Source organism: Athene noctua, chromosome 10, assembly GCF_965140245.1.
Source record: "Athene noctua chromosome 10, bAthNoc1.hap1.1, whole genome shotgun sequence".
Taxonomy (NCBI): Eukaryota; Metazoa; Chordata; class Aves; order Strigiformes; family Strigidae; genus Athene; species Athene noctua.
The window spans coordinates 19643803-19666624 of NC_134046.1; the positions used below are offsets into that span (position 1 = coordinate 19643803).

At 37.2% G+C, this 22822-nt stretch overlaps 1 protein-coding gene across 10 annotated transcripts in view; it reads left to right on the plus strand.

Annotated features, from left to right (window-relative positions):
- The window catches only part of DOCK3 (dedicator of cytokinesis 3), a 222402-nt gene that overhangs the window by 172814 nt on the left and 26766 nt on the right, over positions 1-22822 (plus strand). For 8 of the 10 annotated variants that reach the window (XM_074913853.1, XM_074913859.1, XM_074913854.1 and 5 more), the window contains 13 exons: positions 643-737; positions 2242-2317; positions 3262-3362; positions 3605-3663; positions 6111-6259; positions 8819-8904; positions 10799-10825; positions 10945-11040; positions 12791-12851; positions 13340-13433; positions 14149-14297; positions 19094-19180; positions 21122-21226. In XM_074913853.1, the coding sequence (XP_074769954.1) occupies positions 643-737; positions 2242-2317; positions 3262-3362; positions 3605-3663; positions 6111-6259; positions 8819-8904; positions 10799-10825; positions 10945-11040; positions 12791-12851; positions 13340-13433; positions 14149-14297; positions 19094-19180; positions 21122-21226 (1185 nt within the window). The remainder of the gene's footprint in view (positions 1-642; positions 738-2241; positions 2318-3261; positions 3363-3604; positions 3664-6110; positions 6260-8818; positions 8905-10798; positions 10826-10944; positions 11041-12790; positions 12852-13339; positions 13434-14148; positions 14298-19093; positions 19181-21121; positions 21227-22822) is intronic. The other 2 variants (XM_074913855.1, XM_074913858.1) reach the window with 1 other exon arrangement.

Sequence of the window (22822 nt, forward strand, 5' to 3'; positions counted from 1 at the left end):
AGTTTGCAAGGCCAACAACTTGGCATGTTTCATCCTTGTTGTTGTTCTTTGTAAACACAGAAGTGCAGGTAGTCAAAAACCAGAAATGTCTTCAGGTTTGGGGATTTTTTTTGGAAAGCAAATAGTCAGCTAAATGTGTTTTAAGAGATCTTTTCTGCTGCATATTTCCAGAAATGGGGGGTTTTGTTATTATTTTTAAAAGCATATGTAGTTTCATTGGGTTTGGGTGTGTGGTTTTCTGTCAAATTTGTGACATAAGTGCAAAGAAATTTGGACAGATACATTAACTAAACGAATGCATAACTAAATTATTATGATCCCGGTATATTTGAAAATAGCTGCAAATTGATACGGGAACTCTAGATGATAATATGAGAAGTCATTTATAATTATGCATGTAACAAAATTTTTAATCTCACTGTAGAAATTAAGATTTAAAAGACAGCTGCAACTTGTTAAGTACATATTAGATGTGGACAAAATGAACAGACCCATATCCCAATATATGTTGTTTCTGTGTTTTCAGGTGAATGGCCTAGTAATACAAAGCTCAAATCGAGCACATTTAGCTTCGTTGTCAAGAAAAGAGATTAATCTACAGCAGCTGGTGATATTTTTCTTTTTTTTTTCCCTATGTGATAGGAGTTCCTCCTGAAGATTTTCTGTGTATTTCGGAACCTGATGAAAATGAGTGTCTTTCCTCGAGACTGGATGGTGATGAGGTTGCTCACCAGCAAGTAAGTAGGGAAGCAGGTATAAACTGCTGACTTCCTATATCAGAATTTTTTCTCCTCAGCTGGGCAGTGATGCAGTGTTTCATCAGTCTGAGGTGTGGTGATCGAGACAAGAATTCTGGAGTCCTCAATCTCATTCTGCAATTATTTTAACAGTCTGGACCAAACTGAGACTTCTGTATTCATTCTATTCCTTAAACTCTATCAGTTTAATGTACAAGTATCAAGAGTTGAAAGTTTAAACCCAAAGCTGAAGTAGCTGCATTGAGGGTAAGAGTGGCACAGCAGCTATAACGCATGGCAAGGGACAGCAGCCCACACTGGGTGGTATTGAGGCCTCTCAACTCCCTTTCTCAGTAAATTACTATATTAAATACCTGTCTCATAAACATCACTTCTTAACCTACCTAGGAGGACTCAGTTAACTATCTTAGAAAAGGAGGAGCAGACCCAGCAATGAGTTATTTCTTAATTAATTGTTATCTACCAAAAGCAAAAATACTTAATTTTATCTAATTTTCTTGCTTCTGATGGGTTAAGTACTATGCTGTTTGGAACGGTAGCAGTGTGGTAAACACAGGGTGGCTGGAATTATTTACTAGTTTCTTGTTTCTTTAGATAAACTAGCTATAGAATTACTACTAACTGACAACTGGAGGGGTTCCCATTACAAGAAGACACCATGGAAATTTGCCTAAAGGCTGATGCTCAGTTGAGTTATATGCTCTGCGAGTTCACAGTGCTAATGAAAAGTGAAAGAAGTGGATTTCAGTATTTCAAGCGCAATGATTAAATGAAGTTCCGTAAGAAATCCACATGAAAAGAGTAGTTACCTCAGATGCTGTAGGTCACCTAGCTCCCTTCAGCATAATTTTGCCATAAACCTTTAGCCTGAATGTCCATTTAGCAGTGCTGCTGGAAGCATTGCTTTCACGTGAATCAGAGATGTGCCGTTTCCCTTGATACTGTTGTAGCCTTATATACATGTTATTTATTATTCACATGCCTTGATTGCCTTTCACTAAGGTGTATTTAGCCACCTACAAACAAATACCAGATAATGCAGAATGGCAAAATGCTCACAAATAGGTTAAGTTTAAGTGTGTGCCAGAAAAAAGAACCATTGTATAACCAAGACTGACAGCTCAAACTTTTTGAGCTGCTCTTCTTTGAACAACAAAACAACCGCTTTCTGCTTAAAATAGGAGAAAGATGGGTGTATCCTTTTGGTTCACTGAAGGCAATATGGCCCAGCCATACCAAAGAGACAGGAATTTAAATGCTCCTGTGTAAATTCAAAAAAATGATAATAATGATGAAAATCTTTAATCTTGTATCACTTGGTACAAACTGTTTATTACAGCATAGAAAGATCTGTGACTTCTGTGCGAATCCAGCAGTGATTACGTGAAGAATGCTTGTCTCTGTATAGTAAAATCAGCACCACCCACTGTAATGTTATACTCCAGATGCAAATGAGTTTTCTTTTCTGTTCTTTTGCTTGCAGCATCATAGTTACGACAGTTCAGTACCTGTCTTCTGCCCTGCATAAGAATTTCACGGAAACGGACTTTGATTTTAAAGTAAGAATTGATACTGAGAAAATGTTATGACATCTTTTTAAACTAATGGTAACAAAGAAACAAGAGCTATTCTCTACATTAGCTGAAGATATTTGCAGCATTTATTTCAGTATCTGTGAGGAAGATGAGCTAACTGATAAAAGGCAGGAATTTGAATGTGCTCTGGAATTAAGGGGAAGTAGAGCAGATAGATTGTAAGATCAAATCAAGAAAACTGAGCCTATCGTAAAGGAGACAAGTATCTTCATAAGCAGTGGAGCTAATGAAGCATGCTGTCTTACAGATTCATGCCTAATAAAATGTAAACTCAAGCAGTGCTTTTCCTGAAGTTGGAGCATTCATGATCTTCCTCTCCCACAGGAGAGAAACACAGTATCTTAAAGAGTGTTTTCCCTATGGAGTTGAAAATGGGCAACAAAATCACTGTTACTGAGGAAAAGCTACCAGACATGTACCTAAGCACGTGCACGCACACCATGATGGCAAAAGCCTCATTTCTTTGGGAAAACAGACTAAATTATAGACCTTGTTATAGGCTTATAGGGCTATAGCTTATAGGCCTTAAATTATAGGAATTATATTATTCAGGATATATTTCCTGCATTTTTCTGAGGGATAAAATCTGTTTAGCCTAGAGAAAAAGAACGATTTAAAACTTGGCTGAAGTCACCAAGTTTTATTCATTTTTGAACTCTGGTGCTAAGATGAAAGCCTAGTGGCATTTACGTTCTTGGGGTTTTTAATTTTTGTTCCTACTAGGTTTTAAATAATCCATTGGTATCCATAAGAGTTTAGTATCTCAATTAAGTTACATCTTGATTACAAAAAGGATGTAACAGATATGTAGTCTTATCCTACATATAAAGGAATATATGTCTTCCTACACGTGTTTAAAACCTACTCCTTGGAGTTTAATGTTATAAAACTTCTTTCCTGTGTCACAGGTGTGGAACTCTTATTTCAGCCTGGCAGTTTTGTTTATAAACCAGCCAAGTCTCCAACTAGAAAATGCCACACCAGCTAAGAGGAAGAAGATTCTAGATAAGTAAGAACATGTTTTGCTGGGTTTCCAGCCTTTTCTACCACCTCAAAAAAGAGACTTCTTTTTCTACCACAAGTCCCTGTGATTTATTGTGCAACTTGGGATGTGGAGATGCTTGGGAAATAAATAAGTGGTCAAGTTGTTTTTCTTATGTTGAGTTCAATGTGAATTTGATATTATTTTTTAACATCACTGCCTTGTCAGTTTTTGTTCCATTAGGCAGTTGTCTGTCTCCTCTCTTTCAGGTATGGTGATATGAGAGTGATGATGGCATATGAGCTGTTCAGCATGTGGCAGAACCTGGGTATGTCCCTTCCTTCTCTGTCCTAGCAGCCAAAGCAAAGTAGCCCCAGCTTTCTGTTGGAATTTATTTTTTTTTACACTTTTTGTAGCATGGTACAATATTTAGTTTCTCTTAAGAGTTGTAAAACCAGGAAGCGCTTCTTCCACCAAAAGCTCTCTTCTGTACTGTCTAATCATACCTTTTTATTTGAGATAATACATTCCTATGAATCTGAATGCTTTCTTCTCAAATCTGATGGTGGCAGGTTTTGGTTGTTTAGACACACCAGTGACAGTTTTCAGGTATTTGCAAATATTAAATCAGCTTTTTCCAATCCCTTTAACTGTGTTGCAGACAGGTTCATATGGAGATGATATATCCATATCCATATCTTCATATGGAGATACACTGTTACTCTCTGACTTCTGTCTGATCCATGGCTGTAAAGTAGAAATTTAAATCTTCACAGCTGTAACCAGCTTTGCAATTACCTAGATGATTCAAATGCCAAAGTTGTAATGATTCAAAATTATAGAGTCAAAGAATCATTTAGGCTGGCAAAGACACTTAAGATCATCAAGTCCAACTGTAAAACCTAACACTACCAAGTCCACCACTAGGCCATAGCTATGTGCGTTTGATCATAATGCCCAGAAGGGGGATACAGTAAAGCTTCTTTTTTGGTGTCTTCAGGTATCTAGTATGCATAACAAATTCTACATTAATACTTTAAAGAAAAAAAGGAATTAAAAAACAAACCGGAAAACCCAAACTAAAACCCACAAAAGCCCTGTCTGCAATAACAATGTTTGTGATAAAAATTCAACTTCTGCAGTTCATTTAACCTCTTAAATGAACTTAGATGATACATAAAATGATAAATGATACATAGAATCTTAAGAAATGTATCTTAAATGATACATAGAATCTTAAGAAATTAAGCATGTTACAAAGTGGGGAAAAATGTGTCTCGCCACAGGTTTCAAAAGGTAAATGGAGTTTTTTCATCTAGAACTTGTGCTTTTAGAAGTGTGCTGCAGCAGTCTTGGGTTTAGGTAATTCAGAAAAGCCAAGTAACTACTGTATCAGAGCAAGTCCAGCTAGGCCAGTACCCTGTCTCCATCAGGGACCAAAAATGAACACCTATGGAAATGTTTGAGGACAAAGAAAGCACATAGTATTATAAAAGGAAAAAAACATGTTTGCTGATAGAGATCACAAATAATACAAGGTTCTGAGAACAGGTAAATCATTAAGAGGGCAAGGGAATGGTACAAATCAGATTGGATAACTTGATAATGTGGCTGTAAGCAATATATTCAGAAAGCCAAATATAAATATTTTATTTGTAGGAATATAGGTAGGAGTGCTAGTTGAGAAAACAAAGACCGCAAACATATCATGCTGATAATCAGGTGAAGGGGAGCTACCTGTAAAATGCCATGAGTAAAAAAGATACCATAATCTTTGACAAAATATGTAAGAATCTTGAGTAAGAGAAGGGGGATGATATTAGTGCTATGTTTTTTTCATAAGTGCAGTTCATTCTAGAGTAGTTCACCTGGTCCTGCTTTCTACAGCTCAAAAAAGAAAAAAAAAAAAAAACAAAGACAAATGGGACAGAGTTCAGAGAACAGTCAGGAAGGTGACTTCAGAAGTAAGAAAATGCCTTATTATAAAATACTGAATAAGCCTGACCTGTCTTGCACAACTAAGATGATGCAGACAGACTTGATCACAGTCTCTAAGCGTCTGTGTGGAGAAAAGAAGGCTCTCCAAAATAACAGAGATCAAATAACAAAAAAATGATGGTAGACAAATTCAAATGAGAGTTGAGAAGCCTGTTTTAGATATGTAGATACAGATATCTATCACTGAATCTTTTTCCAAATATGGCTGTTCTGATTTATTCTCTGCGACTGCACAGTAAGCATGCCACAGAAGAGACTGTTAGCAAAATGCCTTGGGTTTCTGTTGCTGAGAAGCAATGCAATTTGGTCCTAAGTCAAGGTCAGTTAGGAAATTGAGACTTCCATAGCACAGAGGATGAAGAGCTCTGTTGTAGTTCTTTGAAATCTAAATATGATTTATTAAATTCCATTGTTCTTATCAGCCCTTTCAAAATCTTTTTGTTCACAAATTAGAAATATCTGTGGCCTCTCTTCCCCCTAGTTAGTATGGTTTAGTTTGGTTATTTTTGGCAGTTTGAATTCCTTTGCAAGTCAAATGCACTGACAATTTTTGCTGAAGGCTTTCACAGTGAAATTAAAAATGCTCTTAGAGAATTTGTAAAGAATGGTGTAAAGCAAATAGTTTTTCCAGTCCTTTCAAGAAAAGGGTGTGTTTGCTTTTAGAATGCTCATGCTTACTACTAGATATGTATATGTTGTTCCTGTGGGAGTTTCCTATTTTCTCAGTGACAGATAACAAAGGCTTTTATTTAATTACAGTTACTTTGTGTTGTGCAGGTGAGCATAAGATTCACTTCATTCCGGGAATGATTGGCCCCTTTCTTGGCGTTACACTTGTTCCACAACCTGAAGTCCGGAATATCATGATCCCTATCTTCCACGACATGATGGACTGGGAGCAGAGAAAGAATGGCAACTTCAAACAGGTGAAGTCAGTTCCCAAACATTTGCAGTATTATTTTTCTTGCTCTGTCTATCTGCATTGTCCGGCTGGAAGCAAGGAGTTTTGTCTGTTGATGCATTTCTGATTGTGAAGAAGATGTTGTCATGTAAAAATATAAAAATATAAATTTGAAGCATAATTCACAAAACTATTACAAGACTCCCAAGTTTAACGAGTGTACTTTACAGCAAGGTACATTTCCCATGAACATAGAGATGAGGAGCAATGTGCTCATCACATCGGAGATGAGGAAAAGAATTTTGTAAGTGCTGGGCTCTCACTGCTCTCATTGGTTTCATTTAGATTATTAGTCAACCATTAAATGGGTCAGACTGAGAACCAAAAATGGAGATGTAAAGATATAGCCAGTATTTGAGAACACAGTGGTGTTTGCTGTGCTCTGTCTTCAATTTCCAGCTAGAAGGTGGTATTGCGTAATTAATTATACCATGCTTTGAAACAGACTTTCTATTGTTTTTAAAGAAATTGTAGCACTCTCCTGGAATGATTTTGCCCAGCAACAGTTCTGTAGCTTCCACCTGCTGTGAGCTCTGATTGCATAAACAGGGAGAGGATTCTTCATCATTTTGTTGCCCAATCATGGATGGAATTGCTTAAATTTTCCACTGCAAAACAGATCCCTGAAGTGCAAAATACCAGTAATGAAGAATTGGTTTGGACTGAACCCTGAGATGACTGTGCTTCATTGTCTTTGGGGCAATATTGGAGCAAATATTTGCAAATAAGCACTCTGAAGTAGTAAATCCTTTTATTTAAATTATCATAATTCATGCAATTATTATCCACACACTCATTAAAATGCCAGATCTAATCTGTCATTCCAGGAGAATAGCAGACCTTTTCCATAGCCTGACCTATTAAAGACTGTGTGGAAAAGTATTACCAGGAGCTTCAGCTTTTCTTTTTCTTCAACTCCCTTGATTATTACTGTTATTATTATTTACTATTATTATTACAGTAGCATTTGATCTTGGTCCTCTTTTTGCTTGTTTTAGCATAACAATAGAACAGTCCCAGGTCTGGCACTTACAGTTACTGGTACCTACAGTCATCTTCAAGTTTCTGGACCTGTTTATACTTACTGTATCAAGATGAACTTTTCATAATCTTCATTTAATTTTTACACTCATTAATGTATTCTAAACTAGAGCTCCAAGAATATTTCTTTAATTGCCTGTAGAGCAAAATTCCACGCTGTTTTATGAAGCATATATTGTAACTATCTAAGATTAAAGACAGAATAATCATCTGTATTAGTGAGAATGAAATAAAATAGTTAAATAGCACAAGATGTATTAAACCTTATTAACATTAGCTGCTGGAATCAGAAGGTTATTTGTTGTCCAGTATAATGCTAGATATATTCTGGACACATGCATTACTGATTTTTGTCAAGTCATTGTAGATCACAAGCAAAGAGAGGGTAGGGGTTTTTTTAAATTCTGAGCTTCTCTTTACTTTTTGAACAATAAATTGGTTGTCAAAAAATACAAAAATCCTGGAAATTCATTTTCAAGTCCTTTTTTTATTTTTGTCAGTAGCTCATGTTTTAACAAGGTTATTTTTTCAGCAATACTGGATAACAATGCAGTCTGATTCATGGACTATATCAGGCTTCCCTTTAATGATTTCAGCAACAAGAGCACCAACTCCATTTGTGTACCACTGGGTGATTTGCTTTTCCTTCTCACCTTAACTTCCTCTGCAGCAATTTGGCAGCTGAAAAACATAGACAAACTCAAATTATGTTTGTCTTTAAATAAAAACAAGCCATATTTCCACAAACAGTTTCAACCTTTAAGAACCTCTGTCTTCATTAGTACTGAAAGTATGTTTTCTACAAGATTTGCAAGACTACATGAAATAATTTTGTTTAATGTTAGATACATTGATTTCTGCACTTGAATCAATTTCATGGGAATAGCTGATATCAAACTTGGTAATAGGACGTATTAGACTGGGGGAGGAAATGAATACATATTCAAAACCTTTGTAAGGGAAAAGAAACGTAATGATACTGTTGTGGCCCTTTATGTAAGCGTGAAAAGAAAATGCGTCATATAATCACAGAGAGGCTTGACAAAACTGGGTTTAATGAATAAATAATCTTGCAATGTAGTGATGCCTGGATGATTGGAAATCAGTTACCTACCAGCAGAACCGTCCCAGTTATTCAGTGGCGATCACACTATAAATTAGTTTCTCTCTGTGGATATTCTGTTACAGAACTGGATACAGTTTATCTGGTATACTGGTTCACTGAAAGTCTGTCTTAGTGATTTATTTGATAAAGAGAATAAACTTCAGAAATTCCTGTGAAGAAGCAGCGTTATCTGCCCTGGGAAGTTCATTTAGACACTGATAAACAAAAGGATAATTTAGATTTTGTCCTCCTATTTCACTGAAAAAGGAGAGAAGTGTGTCTGTTGAACTGATCCACAGAGAAACTTCTTCCCAGTGTCTGGAACTCTTGTCCTTCTACATGAACAGCTGATTTGTAACCAATTGCTTCTTCATCCAGGTGGAAGCTGAGCTGATCGATAAGCTGGACAGCCTGGTATCTGAAGGAAAAGGTGATGAGAACTACAGGGAACTCTTCAGCCTGCTGTAAGCTCTGCGTTTCTCCTCGCTCTGTGTTGGGCAGGGTCATTGAAAGAGTCAAAGTAGTGATCTGTGCAGCCCCAGCAACAGTGCTGATCTGCAGAGAAAGCAGTCAAGGGCTTTCTGGCAGGTTTGCATGACATGGCTCAGTGAAATAGAAGTATGTCACTCTAATTCTGAAAAGAATATAAAAACCTAAATTCTTCTTTGTCTTCTTTTTGTGAAATCAAATATAAGGCTGCACAGGTAAGTAGTTACCATCTTCCCATCAAAAATTGATTTGCTAGAGGAACCAGTGCCCACCTTCTTACACAGCAGTAAGTGAAATCATGGCCGTAAGATTGAGAAACAGTGTACTATCTAGCAAGTCAGGCCTTGTCAGACCAAAAGATATTTTCCTCAGCTTTTTCCTTCTTCTAATTTTTAAAGTCCACGTTTTGCTTGGCTCAACAGTTGCAAGTTGCTTCTTCCAGACTCTATCATGACACTGTATATCCACTCCCTTTCACACCAAAAATCCAGTAAATCACAAGGGTAAACTTTACATCTCACTTTCCACTTAGTTATCTTTGATTACTGACCTGTTGCCAGATTTCATTTCCAGTGATCCTAGTTTATTTCAAAAGGACTTATTTTGAACTGTGAGAATCCAGAGCAGTTAAGCCAAAATCTTTAAATATACCAGTGAGCCATGGAGATCATCAGGAAAATTTTAGCCATACATTCCAGACAATTTTATGTGGCCCCTGATAGCTTGCTGGCAGTTTGAGGCATAAAGCTTTGTTTTGCTAGAACCAATATCTGTATTTCTGAATTTAAAATTGCACATTTGTTCATTTTCAGATACATAGGCCTGCCCATCCTGTATGCTTATCCTTAGGAAGCATGTAAATGTATCCAGTTTGGATTTGTGTATATTTAGCCTTGGCAAGTCTGACACATTACATGTACAGATAATATAAGTCTATTTCAGGGACAAAGGAAGGAAAATATCTTTTTTTGTTTTTTAATTCACCTGGCAAGAGGAATATCATGTATTTCTTTTTCTCCAGTTGATGACATTTGATACCTGAAATGTTAAGAATTCAAAGACTGTAGCTTGTTACTTATTTTTAGATGACAGTGACTGGATGTATTGCCAAGAAACACAGCCTGGAAGTCCAGCAACCTTTTAGTTTATATTTGCTATTGACTTTTCCGAGAACAGTGTGAACTTTGAGGCAACAATTCCACAAAGTTAATAAATGCTGTGTGAAATAAAGAGTTGACCCTGAATTCTACTGTCTCAACTATACTGCTGAAATGAGAATTGGCTCCCTCAGCTGATAATCATTCCAGTACAGAACAGTTGGCCTCTTGTGAGGACGTGTATGACACCAAACAGAATTTCTTTTCTCTTGCCAGTACAGAAGTGGCAAGTTCTTTGACTGACGATCCAGTTTCTGGAAACTAGCATGTAAATTTGCTTTCTTTTTTCACTTTTTAAGTATGATTTTCAGGGTTCTCACTCTAGCCTTCTCTCAACCTTCACAATTGTCTCAGAGAGATGCTTGCTGTATTGTCTAGTTTGCTGAGCAGGAGCAGATTTTTATTTATTTACGGTTTAAATAAACTGTGATTCAAGGTTAGTTGGTTGGTTGCTGATGAGAGGTGAAAATTTATGTAGTGATGAGCAAAGAAGAGGTATTTGCACTAGGTTTAGACTCCCTTCCAACTTCTGACTGCTGTTAGCAGTTTTTAAGCTACATTAAGCTACATGGGAATGTCAGGAATGTGAGAATCGGCTGTTGCCATGAGCATTGCTGCTCTTCAAATATTTTAAATGGCAGTGTGAAGATATTTTTCCTTCTCGTGTAAATTCTGTAATTTCCTTGTCTTTGCTTCATGCTGCCTGGAGTAGAACTCAGCTCTTTGGGCCATATCCCAGGTAAGACAGGAATTCTATGGATTTGTTTTATAAGGGAGAAACCAAGTTGTCCCCAGCTGTCTGCATGCACTGTGCCATTTCCATGGAAGCCTCATCTGCTGTTTCCATCTCCCAAACAGTTTGCTGGAGAAGATTGAGCAGGAAACATGGCGGGAGACTGGAATCTCTTTCGTTACATCAGTTACTCGTCTCATGGAGCGTCTGCTTGACTATAGGTATCTGGCAACAACAGTAATGTATTCTAAGAACGTTGTAAGGAGGTAGTACCAAATTTCTTTTCTACAAGGAATATTTTTATTGTTTATCAAGCTGCATGCTTCTCTGATGACAAGTATTATGTAAGCAAGCCTAACTCATTGCTACTAGGTTCTGAGCAAAAATCCTAAATCCACATCTCTAGAACCCTAATTCTCATTCTTGTATGCTTGTTACTGATAATAGCAAAGATGAAGAAATTTTTTAACTCGTAGTTTTGCACTAAGGTTTAATCGGGTTGCTAAATCATTCATTCCTTCTATCATTGAAATGATCTTGCCCAACTCAGCAAAATAGAGGCTGAATGCAAGAATGATCTCAAATGCCTTGCCGACCCGAGATGTGCTGAATGCCTCATCTAGACATGCAGGGTTGGAAAACTTTTCATCTGCGGGAAGTCTGACATGACAGCTGGTGACTCATGTGTGCAAGACTCCACTATAAATGAGGCATCCTTTATTTAGTTCTAGACGGAAGTTTACAGGACTATTATGTCAATACAGCTGAGCTTTGACTCAGTTACAAGAAAATATTTTAACTTATATATATATATATACATACACATACACAGAGTTGTTTTTATAGAATAACAGACATTTTGAAACTATATAGAACTGCCCCAAATATTTCTATCTTCAGCCTACTGACAATTTTTGCTTTGGCTGCTGCTCATCATAGGTGAAAACCTGTGACTAGGCTGGGTATTCTGCAATCCCAAATCCTTTTCTGTGCTTTTTAGAGTGCTCTTTTTATTATCCTTACCTGTCTGATCCAATCTCCTGTTTGTTTCCTGAGAACAACTGCTTTACAACTACAATGCAAGACCAGGTATCTGAGATACATTTATAAGAAATGCAAGGGAGCTGACATTTTTTTTAATGAAATTTGCTATCAGTGCCATTTCAATACACAGATACACACTGTTATGCTTAATTGAGGAACAAATACCAGGTTTTAACTGAGTTTTAATACACAGCAGATTTTTTTCATTCCCAGAGCAGACCAAAACAGGGAACTGCATTGGAATTTGAAATACACAGGCATCTCTTGGAGTTCAGCTGCCAGTTCACTGACAAAGTAGTTCTCAAGATAGTTTGCTGTGTTACTGCTTTAAAAATTCTGTCTCTTTTTCATAAATGGATGTGACTTTCTCAAGTCAGGACTTGTAATTTCAGAAGCCTTTAACTTTTTGTGCTGCTTGAATAGAAATAATTTCTAAAATACTCCAAAAACTAAAGATAAATGTTGTGATTTAACTTAGCGATGAAACAGTAATCTAGTCTAAATTACTTGGGTTGTATTTTTCAGTGTGCCAACACTTCACTGGATAGCTGAATTTATGAAAGCTAATCCTTTGACTAGGAAAACACTAAACATTTACATCTGGTTAAATAATAGTTTTTTGCTTTTATAATAGTTCAGATGATTTTTGGACACTATTATTTGATTTTTGTTCAGATTCTTATGAGAAATGAAGTAGCAGTCATCTCAGGTGCTTGTTCTCAGATGCAGACATGTAAGAGGACACAGTTCTCATATAATTTAAGCCATAATATGGAAATTACTCTTAGAGGAACTTTATAAAAGAAGGTATATGGTTAACTCTTGTTTGTGATCCAAGGAAACTCTGGAGGATAAGATAGCTTCAAATTTATTTTAAAAGGTTTTTGTTTTGCAGATGTATGTTTCAACATTGCTCTGCTTTCTTAGGGACTGTATGAAAGGAGATGAAACAGAAAACAAGAAGATTGGCTGCACTGTTAACCTTATGGTAAAGATGTTTCCTTTATCTCTTTGGGATACTGTGCAATGTTGTCAAAACTGGAATGGGAAAGGTTGGGACAGGAATCTGTGTCCGGCAAGGGCAGCTTCAGAATCCGAGCCCTGGGATAACAGAAGAGAATGACAGAGGGTTGTGAGGATCCCCTGGAGGTCTCTGGTCCAACACTCTGCTTAAAGCAGGGCCAAACAGGTCAGGTTCCTCAGGGCCTTGTCCAGCTGAGTTCCAAGTATCACTGTGAGAGAGGTTCTACCACCTCTCTCGCCTTTTCTTTCAACTTTTGACTACCTTCAGTTTGAAAAAAAAAAATCATGACACAATAAAATTAGTGGGTTAAATCAGTGTGAATGTGAAAGAGTTACTACCTTTCTTTTACACTGTCTTCTCTTTTCAGTACTTTTATACATACACAGATAATGCTGATTGTATTGAATGAAGGAAGAGTGTCTCAATAACAACTCTGGTTTTTTCTTTCACAGAATTTCTATAAATCCGAAATTAACAAGGAAGAGATGTACATCCGCTATATCCACAAGCTCTGTGACATGCACTTACAGGCCGAGAACTATACAGGTTAGTAAGATATCCTATGTCCTATGGGGTCTTCTTGAAATACTCTTGCAAGTTTTCAGCTCTCCCAATGTTATTGGGAGATGTTACATCTGATTCACTCTTTTGGAAAAAAATTGTATGAATCAGTTATGGCAGCTGGGAAGATAAGCTGAGGTCCAGCTCATTCCCTTCAGTCAAATAATGTATGTCTACGTCCACACAACCATATGACTATTCTGGTACACTCTGAATTTTACATTAAGTGCTCTATGAGGAAGAATCATCCAAAAAAATTACAATAGTGGAATCACATTTAGAGGAATATTAAAATCACAAACCCACTGTTACATTATAATTTGCCATATTTCCTTGCATTGTCATATTTACAGAGCACTTAGAAAGTGTATGGACTCTAAATCTGTGTTGACCAAGTTCTGTGTACAGCTGCATGCCCCAAATCTAGTTCCATAGCTGACTATGCATTTAAATCAAGTAGCTAGTAAAAAGAAACTTGACAGATTAGTACCTAAAAATCAGGTTCATCGGAAACAGCTTTGTGCTGCTATGTTAAGTAACTGAATAATTAAATGATCATCTAAGATGTCAGAATTTTTTCTCACATTGTAAATCAGAAATTCCAGACTGTTTAAGAAGCAGGTCTAGTGACCTTTCAAACTTATTGGCTGTATTTATTTGTTGTCACTGATTCAATGTTCAATAACTGCATTTCCGACAGAGGCTGCATTTACTTTGCTTTTGTACTGTGAGTTGCTTCAGTGGGAGGACAGACCTCTGAGAGAGTTCCTGCATTATCCTTCTCAGTCAGAGTGGCAACGTAAGGAAGGTCTGTGCCGTAAGATTATCCATTACTTCAACAAAGGGAAGGTATGCCAACTTCTTCTCTCTTCCAGCAGCTTCCTTCCCTTTTCCTGACTTACTTAGGCCTTGCAAGACTATCATCTCAGTTCACTAGTCTGGAAGTAAATTTGTATCACAAGGTTTTATAACTTGACAAATTGCTTGTTGGCTCTCTGGGCGCAAAAACATGAGAAAATGGATACGAGTATTGCATTACACATAACATTTGGAACCCATTTAGGTAGGCCAACAGAAAAAAACACCACACCATTTTTCTACCTTTAAACCAAACTTTGGATCAACTGTTATGACAGAAAGCTTTATGAGTGCCAAGTTCCTTAGCTTCTGGGGGGCAGGACTGCATTTTGGAGTTGTCTATGCAAATTGCTGTGTTATGACTCACTTTAGGACTTGTTTTGTTTCTAACCTATAGAACTAAATAGCAGGCAATGCACTGTAGGAGTCCCTTTATTAAAAAAGATTTAAGTCTTTTCAGTGTCACTGTTATTTTAAGGTGGCTTTCAATTAAAGTGTAGTTCGATCCATTCAGAAGAACTAAATATATTTCATTTTCACAGATTAGGTATGTTTTTCCTACAATAAATATTTTTTAAAAAAATTACTGCAGACGTAGGTGTTATAGTCTCTTGTGTCACAGTGTTTTGTTCACATTTCAGAGGTGAACCTTAAAAGTGCTATGATCTGTTAGAATATTTTCATATTTTTCCCTTCTCTAGAAAAATCCTACAGCTTATATATTGGAAGATCATGTCTGTTTGTGTGCCTTGGGGATGTTTTTGCCTGTGATGGCAATGACAGTGGTAGTAAATACAAATGTGATTTGGTTCATATGGGATTGCCATTCCAGATAATTCTTTCTTAATCCTGATAATGAAAAATTGCATACGGCAGTGATGTTCTCTACAGAACCTGCAAAGGAAGTCAGATTCCAGTGTAGGAAGAAATGGCCTATTTATGAAGAAGTGATTCATTAAGAAGAATTTATTTTTTTTGTCAGAATTGTTCTTTTATAATAATACTGCATATGATTCTCTTTTTAGTTTCAGAAATTTTCAGAGTTTTTCAGACTGCACTTAAATAACCACTGATGTGCAAATATTGCAGTACTGTCTGACTGGACAAAGATGATATAGAGACTATGTCAAACAAGTGAGCCTGTCCTTTTGACAAGAACAGGCAGTCTGTATATGCACTGAAGCGGAGTTAAAACCTGACGGATGTAATTTTGCTATAAAACTCCTAACAGATTATAGAGTGTTAACCTCCCGAGGTTTTTCCCCCACTGGATGTTTTTGGAGTTACTTAACTTTGTGTTTTAATCCTCCTTTATTATAAATGGTAGCTGAATGACTGAGTAATCCACTTAAGCAGTGTGTATGTCACTCAGACTGTGGAAGTGAAAGAAGTAAAATCCTCCTGCTGCTTTTCAGCACTCTTTCTGTTGCTGTGTAAGAGGGGAAAGATCAGGCAATGGAAGAAACTTGCTTCCCTCAACTTGTGTCTGGTAGTCTGTCTTTCTGCACCACCCTAAGATGGTCCCTCCTCTGGTCCTGAAGAGTGGAATTTGTTGTTCTCTGTCCTTCAGTTGCATTTCTAGAGTTAAGTTTCTCATGCTGCTCCTGGCGTCTTCCACTAAGTAAGGGGGTCAAAGCAGCATGAAAAAGGTGTCAAAAGTCTGCATTTGTTAATGGGAAAATTTTCTCAGCACAGGAGTGAGGGGATACTATGGCCACAGGACTGTCTTGCGAGTTTGCTCTAAGGGGCGTGCCAGTGGAGGGCAAGGAGTGATGGCATGGCCCGTGGAGGGCAAGGAGTGCTGCAGTGGGGTGCAGAATTGAGCAACTCACATTCTCAGTATTGTCGATAGCAGCAGCCCTGTGCTGGGAAGGAACAAGGTGTTCCAAAGCCCTTTTAGCCTTCATTCTAGTCATTTGCACCTTCCTACTGATTTCTGCTATGCTTTAAATTGGGTTATGGCTCAGTTGGCAGTGTGAGCAAGTGCATAACTTTAAATGAAGATTTATTTTTCTTAACTCACAGTTGCAATTTTGTCTGTTAAAACTCAAGGTTTTCTAGTTGAAGACTGTGAATAGAACAGTTTGAACCTGACTGATCATGCTTCTGGACAGTAATAGTTTGAAAACTACACAACCCTTTTCTGTCCAGTTCACAGCTAGATTTTATTAACTGAAAATTCTGACCAGCTCCCATCACAGCATCACAGTGTATCCTCCTTAGTGCCAGCCAAGTGCTGTGAGAGACCCAAAGCTGTATTTCTAAAGTAGTTCATTTTTAGATCATGTGTTCCATACCCAACATTTGAACTAATTTCTCTTGTGCACCCTCATGTGACTCATATTTTCAAAAGAAATCTGCACATGGGATGTGAGTAAATAAAGGTTGCCGTTCATAAATGTTGATTGTCTCTATCTGTGCTTCCTTGTGTGCTGTCATTAGCGCTCAACTGAGAGTTGCTGGTGCCATAGGAGAAGGCTGCAATAAATGTCGTATGAATGTGCTTTTCAAGTGAAGGACATAATATGCAAATAGATCAGATGTCAGTAATGAGGGAAATTAACAGTGGAGACATTAGGAAATTATTTGAAGGTGGGAAGAATGATACTTTAGAGGGAAGTGACACTTGCATAGCACATGGAATTACGTATTAAATTTCTGCACTGTGAAGATGGTACTCATTAAAAATCATAGATTTTAAAACTGAGGATCCCAGTGGCTCAGATATCCATTCATTCCCTTTTCCTTCCAAGTATCTGTGAACTCTCTTTTCTCAGTTGCTACCTGTATATTGTGTTTCTTCACTTCTCTGTCTCATCTTGTATCTACAGAATATTCAGCTAGCACAGTGGAGTTTCTCTGTGTGGACATCTAACTGAAACAAAGAGAGAAAGCCTGAGTTAGGATGACAAGAACAGTATCAGGGTACATGTAGAAGAGCTGGTATAAAGAGAAGTAAGATGTGGTTACGTGTTGTTAATTTAATTCACATCAGAAAAGGAGCATAAAAAGGTTACATCTTTAGGATCACCTGAAGGGATGACAGCCAGCTACCTTTCTGCTTCTGTCCAGAAGACAGATTAGAGAATTATGTAGGCTTCAGCCACAGCATCCCATTTGGAAGTGAGACTCTGCTCACGCTCTGTGTGACAAAAGGCATTTATTCCTGGCCAGATGTTTTAGAAGAGACTTCTTTTCCATTCTTTCAAGTAAATACAGATAAGCTAAGGACTGAAAAATCTATGTATAGAACCTCTGTAAAGAATGTTGTAACCTATAAAAAATGCAATGAACTGTGTGTTTGCAAATATAAACACTTAATTGGTTAATGTTGTTGATCCCACAGCAAAAATCCTGTTAATTTAAGATCACAAAAACCTGAATAATATTCTCAGTAGTCAGGCAAATGGCCTTTCAGTTCATTTCCTATTGTACGTATTGTATTTATGTAAATAAATCTTGGGTTTCCCATCATCCCAAACTAATACTGTCAGAATATCCAAATTGATTCTGAAAGAACCCTTTATTTAGCAAGCTCTTATGTAAGTTTTTGTAATTAACTGAAGTGAAAGAGATGCAGAATCATTATTTTTACCTTTTTAGTTCTTACAACTATCCCTTCTTTTAATAAAAAAGTTCGTACACTTACTGGTTTTGCTTTTCAGAGGAAAAAAGCGTTGCTGGTATTAAAGATGAGAAAAAAGACACTACAAATGTGTGTGCCTTATAAATATACTAAATGAAACAGTGCAGAGATTCACTTTATGTGAACTATTTCCATATTAAGTGCTAATATTTTACATAGTTACTGTTAATTAGTGTTACCAATAATTACAATATTAATATTCTTAAAACTTTGGGTGATAGTCTAACTCGCACATTAATTTTGTTTTCACTACAGTGGGGTCCCAGTTATAACAACTGGCAAGTTAGCCCAGTAATGCATAAAAGTTAATCCCATAAAGGTTCAGCTGAGACCTTGGTGTTCTAGATCCTTTACATAAGTATGGTAAGAAACAGTCATTCCCCCAGAAGGCTTCCAGTCTATGCAGGTAAAAGATGATAGGAGATTTCAGGGTGTAAAATGAGCACTCGAAAAAGCTAACTGAGGTAACAGGAGTTTTTCTCTCAGTGTGGGTGTGCCCAAACTCAGTCTCTTTCTTCCTCACCTCTGCGGGTGATGAGTATGGTGTTCTAGAAAAAATTTGTTGTATGCAGACTGTAAGTTGAAGAAATGAGTCTTGCTGCAATTCTGAATATGGATATTCGCTCAGTGCAGTAATGCAGGTCAGCTCCGAGAATTTTTTGTCTCTGTATCTGAGTGTTTCCCATTGCTTACAGTTTTGTGCTTTCACCAGGAAGTAGGAGCCCTGGGAAGGGGAGCACTTCACTGAGGAGCTAAACCCTAACTCTTTATTCCAGAGAGTTTTAGTGCAGAAAACAAAGCAGATATTGGGGGTGTGTTGAAGGGGTGTCTAACAAGAAGGAAAACTGTTAGTTATATTCTCTTTCTCCAAATATTTGAAGTTTGCAGTCTCATGAGTGAACTGTCAGTAACAAGCTCTGTGTGTGTGTGTTAATTTCAATGGAACATATCCCTCTGTTACCATCTGGAAGAAGGAATTAATCTGATACTTAATGGAAACTGTTTCATCACTTTGCATTTTCACATCTAATCCCTGGCATTTCATACCAAATGAATTCCCAAAATCGAGTTTCCATATTCCTCTCAGCTAAGTTGGCAATAACATTGTTTGCTGTGAGTGTGATTTGCTTTGGTTTCACAGAGCTGGGAGTTTGGAATCCCGCTGTGCAGAGAACTGGCCATACAGTACGAAAGTCTCTATGATTATCAGAGCCTCAGCTGGATTCGTGTGAGTAGCAGCAGTTCCTCTCCTTGCAGACTCTCATGTCGTTCTCCAGGGAATTCTGCTCTCCTGTCAGAACATTTTGAATTTAAAAAATAATCATATATCCTATACAGCTCCATGCATTTACAGCGACTCCCTTTTGCCATTGATCCATTTTGGTGACTTTGTAGATCCGCTGAAGTAATTCCTAAGTCTGCCAGCAGTAAAATCCCATGAGGAGCTGGACTTGCATTTGCAGTTGCATATTTATGTATATTTTTGCATAAAATACCTTTTTTCTTTTTTAAAAAAATATATATTGATAATTCAAAAAAATATCAAGGACAGCTTGTGCCAAAGTTGACAGAAGAGGAACAAGAGAGAAAGAATGGAGAAGGCAAATGTTTATGGCATTCATGTCAATTTACAAGAAACTGGTCCTCTGGTAAAACCAAACATGTGATGAAATCAGGGAACATTTGTAGCATCATGCTTTAATCAGGAAAATTCAAAGTTCTTGTTGTTATTTAAAAGCTTTAAATGGAATGTGAAAACAGTTCATCTGCTTTTGTCCCCTGGGGTAGCATGCATATATCCAAATTTAAGATTTATGCTATGTGGATGTATTCTCATACACAATCGTTTAAATTCTCTTCAAGTCACATTTATTCTCATCTGAAGATTTGTCTAACTAGGGCTCATGAACTGCACTTCTTCTGAAGAACCTATTTTCTTCAAAGTGGCCCTAAAGAGAGTACGGGTGACTGTCTTGGTTGTGCACTCAGTTTATTGTAGACATCTAAATAGAGAAGTGTAAAAATTTATCCAGGTGTGCAGGAAATACCATATCAGTAAAGTGATCATGAATGATGAGCAAACAGACTTATTAAAGGCTTAGTCAAGTCATGCATCAAGACTTCCCTTCCTAAAACATCAGTAAATTAGCTATTCTTGCTGCCTGTTTGGATTTAATCAGCTAGCAGGTGAAGACCAGCTCAGCTGATCAGTATAAGCAACTGACGTCATCCTTTTGCTCCCTGTTTTCTGTTCAAGTTTCCTAAATCTGTGTTGACCTGAACTGACTTGAATTTCTTCCCACTCTAAAGAAGTTTTTCTCTATGCCATTCACATCATTCAGTGCATTCCTTTATTCTTCCTGCAACGATTTTGGGAACTTCTCCATTTTAGAAAAGGAGTTAATATGTGTGGGAACTGAGAACAAAACCTCGATGCAATATTCTAAGTTAAAGCTGCTGTTAGGATTCCCTGCAGTAAAAGCAGTGATGTCAAACTGATTCTTCTCTTTTAAAAGCTGTCTTTTTGCTATAGTGAAATTCCTGTGAGCCTTTCAACTGAGAATGTTTGGCCAGGGGTCTTGAAATCCCACTCAACATAAATGCTAGCACAGTGCCACAAAAGTAATAATTGGAACTAGAGAAAAGTCCTTTTACTTTTTCCAAACCTCTTTTTTCTTCCATGATAAACCTACTGGTGCACAAAGCTGTAGAAGATTTAATTCTGTTTCATCCTTTTTCATGCCCCTCAACTCAATTAAGGCAAACCCAATTGAACTGATATAATTTTACAGGCAGTGGTATAGATTTTGAGCTGTAGGAGAGAATAGAACACTGTGAGCCAGGCAACATAGATCTTAATCTCAACTTTGCCATTAATTCTGCAATGCAAAGAAAATTACATGCAAGACCTGTTTAATTTAAAATGAGATACACCAGAAAAATTTTCATATGTCATCTCCAAAAATGTAAAATGAGTATGATGATACTATAGTCTGTTCCACCATGTAGACTGTTTAATTAATAATTTTTATCTTTAACAGAATTTCAGTCTTGTAATAAAAAAATTGTGGGGGCAAAAGAGTAATGTGATATTTTAATGTGTCTTGAGATGCTAATGCTTTAAGTACAGCTTTGAGGGTCTGACAGCAGCTATCTTTTTCCTCCACAGAAAATGGAAGCTACCTATTATGATAATATCATGGAACAGCAGCGCTTAGAACCTGAGTTTTTCAGAGTTGGTTTTTATGGTCGGAAATTCCCATTTTTCCTGCGGGTAAGCCAGACATACAAAATATGACAAAGTGACCAGGCTCAGAGTAGCAGTTAAGGTTTTGTATTTTTGTTGTGGAGATACAAGGTCTGCCATTCAGCTTATTTTTTTATGCCTCCACAAGTAGAAACAGTTTACTGGCTGAACTGAAGGATGTGATCCACTGGGAATGTTCTTGGGAACAGAGATCAGACATTTGACTCACGTCTATGTGTATTTTTGACAATCTGCAGATGCGGCACAAATTGCCTCTATATTAAGCAAAATGCAGTATTGCAGCAGTGTTGGGTCATTACTCAACTAAATTTCATCATCTCAAATTATTACGCTTCAAAAAGTCTCACATGACAGAATGATTTTAATACCAGATTGATGACTCTCTTATGCTATCTACAAACAAAAATTTCCTCTCTTTTCAACAAAAAGCCTAGCAGCTTCTCTGGACATGTCCTCACTTCAGGCTTATTGTCTGCTGGTGTATACAGCATCAGCTGGGTCTGCAATCCACTAAAAAAATTAAATTATCTTCTTTTCCTAATGAGGAATCAGACTTCAAGATGGATGTTTGTTCAGTGTCGTGTGGCTAGTTCAGAGCAAGGAAGGAATATAATCTGACAACTGCTGTAAGAGCTGTCTGAGAACTGATGGTAGATGCCATCTAGCTTGACAGGGCAAGGTAACTTGAAGCGTGCTTTCAAGGACTGGAGCTGTAAGTTTTGAGTTCTCTTTAAAGAAATGGTTTGATGAGATGGCACCACTCTTGAGTAGTAAGAAGCTACAAAAAGCTAAACTGTACCAGTTTTGAAAATTGCACTCTTACATTTCCTTCTGATTGCTAAATTGTTGGTTTTTAAGTAGGATTTAAACACTGGTGTTTAATTACAGTCTTTTAACAGAAACACGGGTGGGGGAAGTAAATGCAAGGTGGAATTAATCAAGGTGAAAATACCAGCGGGTAAAGGGTGGTTTCATGTTATTCGAAGGCGAACAGTGCCATGATGTAGCAGCCTGAATCAGTGTTTAGAACACCCCTGCAGAGGAATCTGAGGAAATGACAGTGTTGCAGTATGAAGCAGTAGCTACCCTTTCATGAAGATCTCCAGAGAAAACTGATAATTTCTTTTTTTATCTAACAACAGATGTTTCAGAAAACGAATGACAACAAAGTCGTCATAGCACATAAGCGTTCCTACGTTTGAAGTAGTATCAATGAATCTAACTTACCTTACTGTCTTATGGATCCTACAGTCTTGTCTTTGATCCTGCATGGCCTGTGTTTAACACTGCACAAGTGAAGTGCACTTACTCTTTGCAAAACAGTGTAACAATATGGATACTTGGCTGGAGACATTAACAGTGAACATGAGCGTACATAATTATAATCCTTGTTAATTCTGCAATTATATTTGGTAGCAGTACTTCTGATAGCAGATTACTAATGTAGCAATCTCATTAAAAGTCATCCTCTTCCTTTCTCTCCCTAATGATCCATACAGCATACACATCGCGAAGCACAGACTAAGCCCATTAGCAATCACATCAGCATAGATCACACTGTAAAGAGATTGGAAGCAGCTATTCTAGAGAAGAAAAAGATTT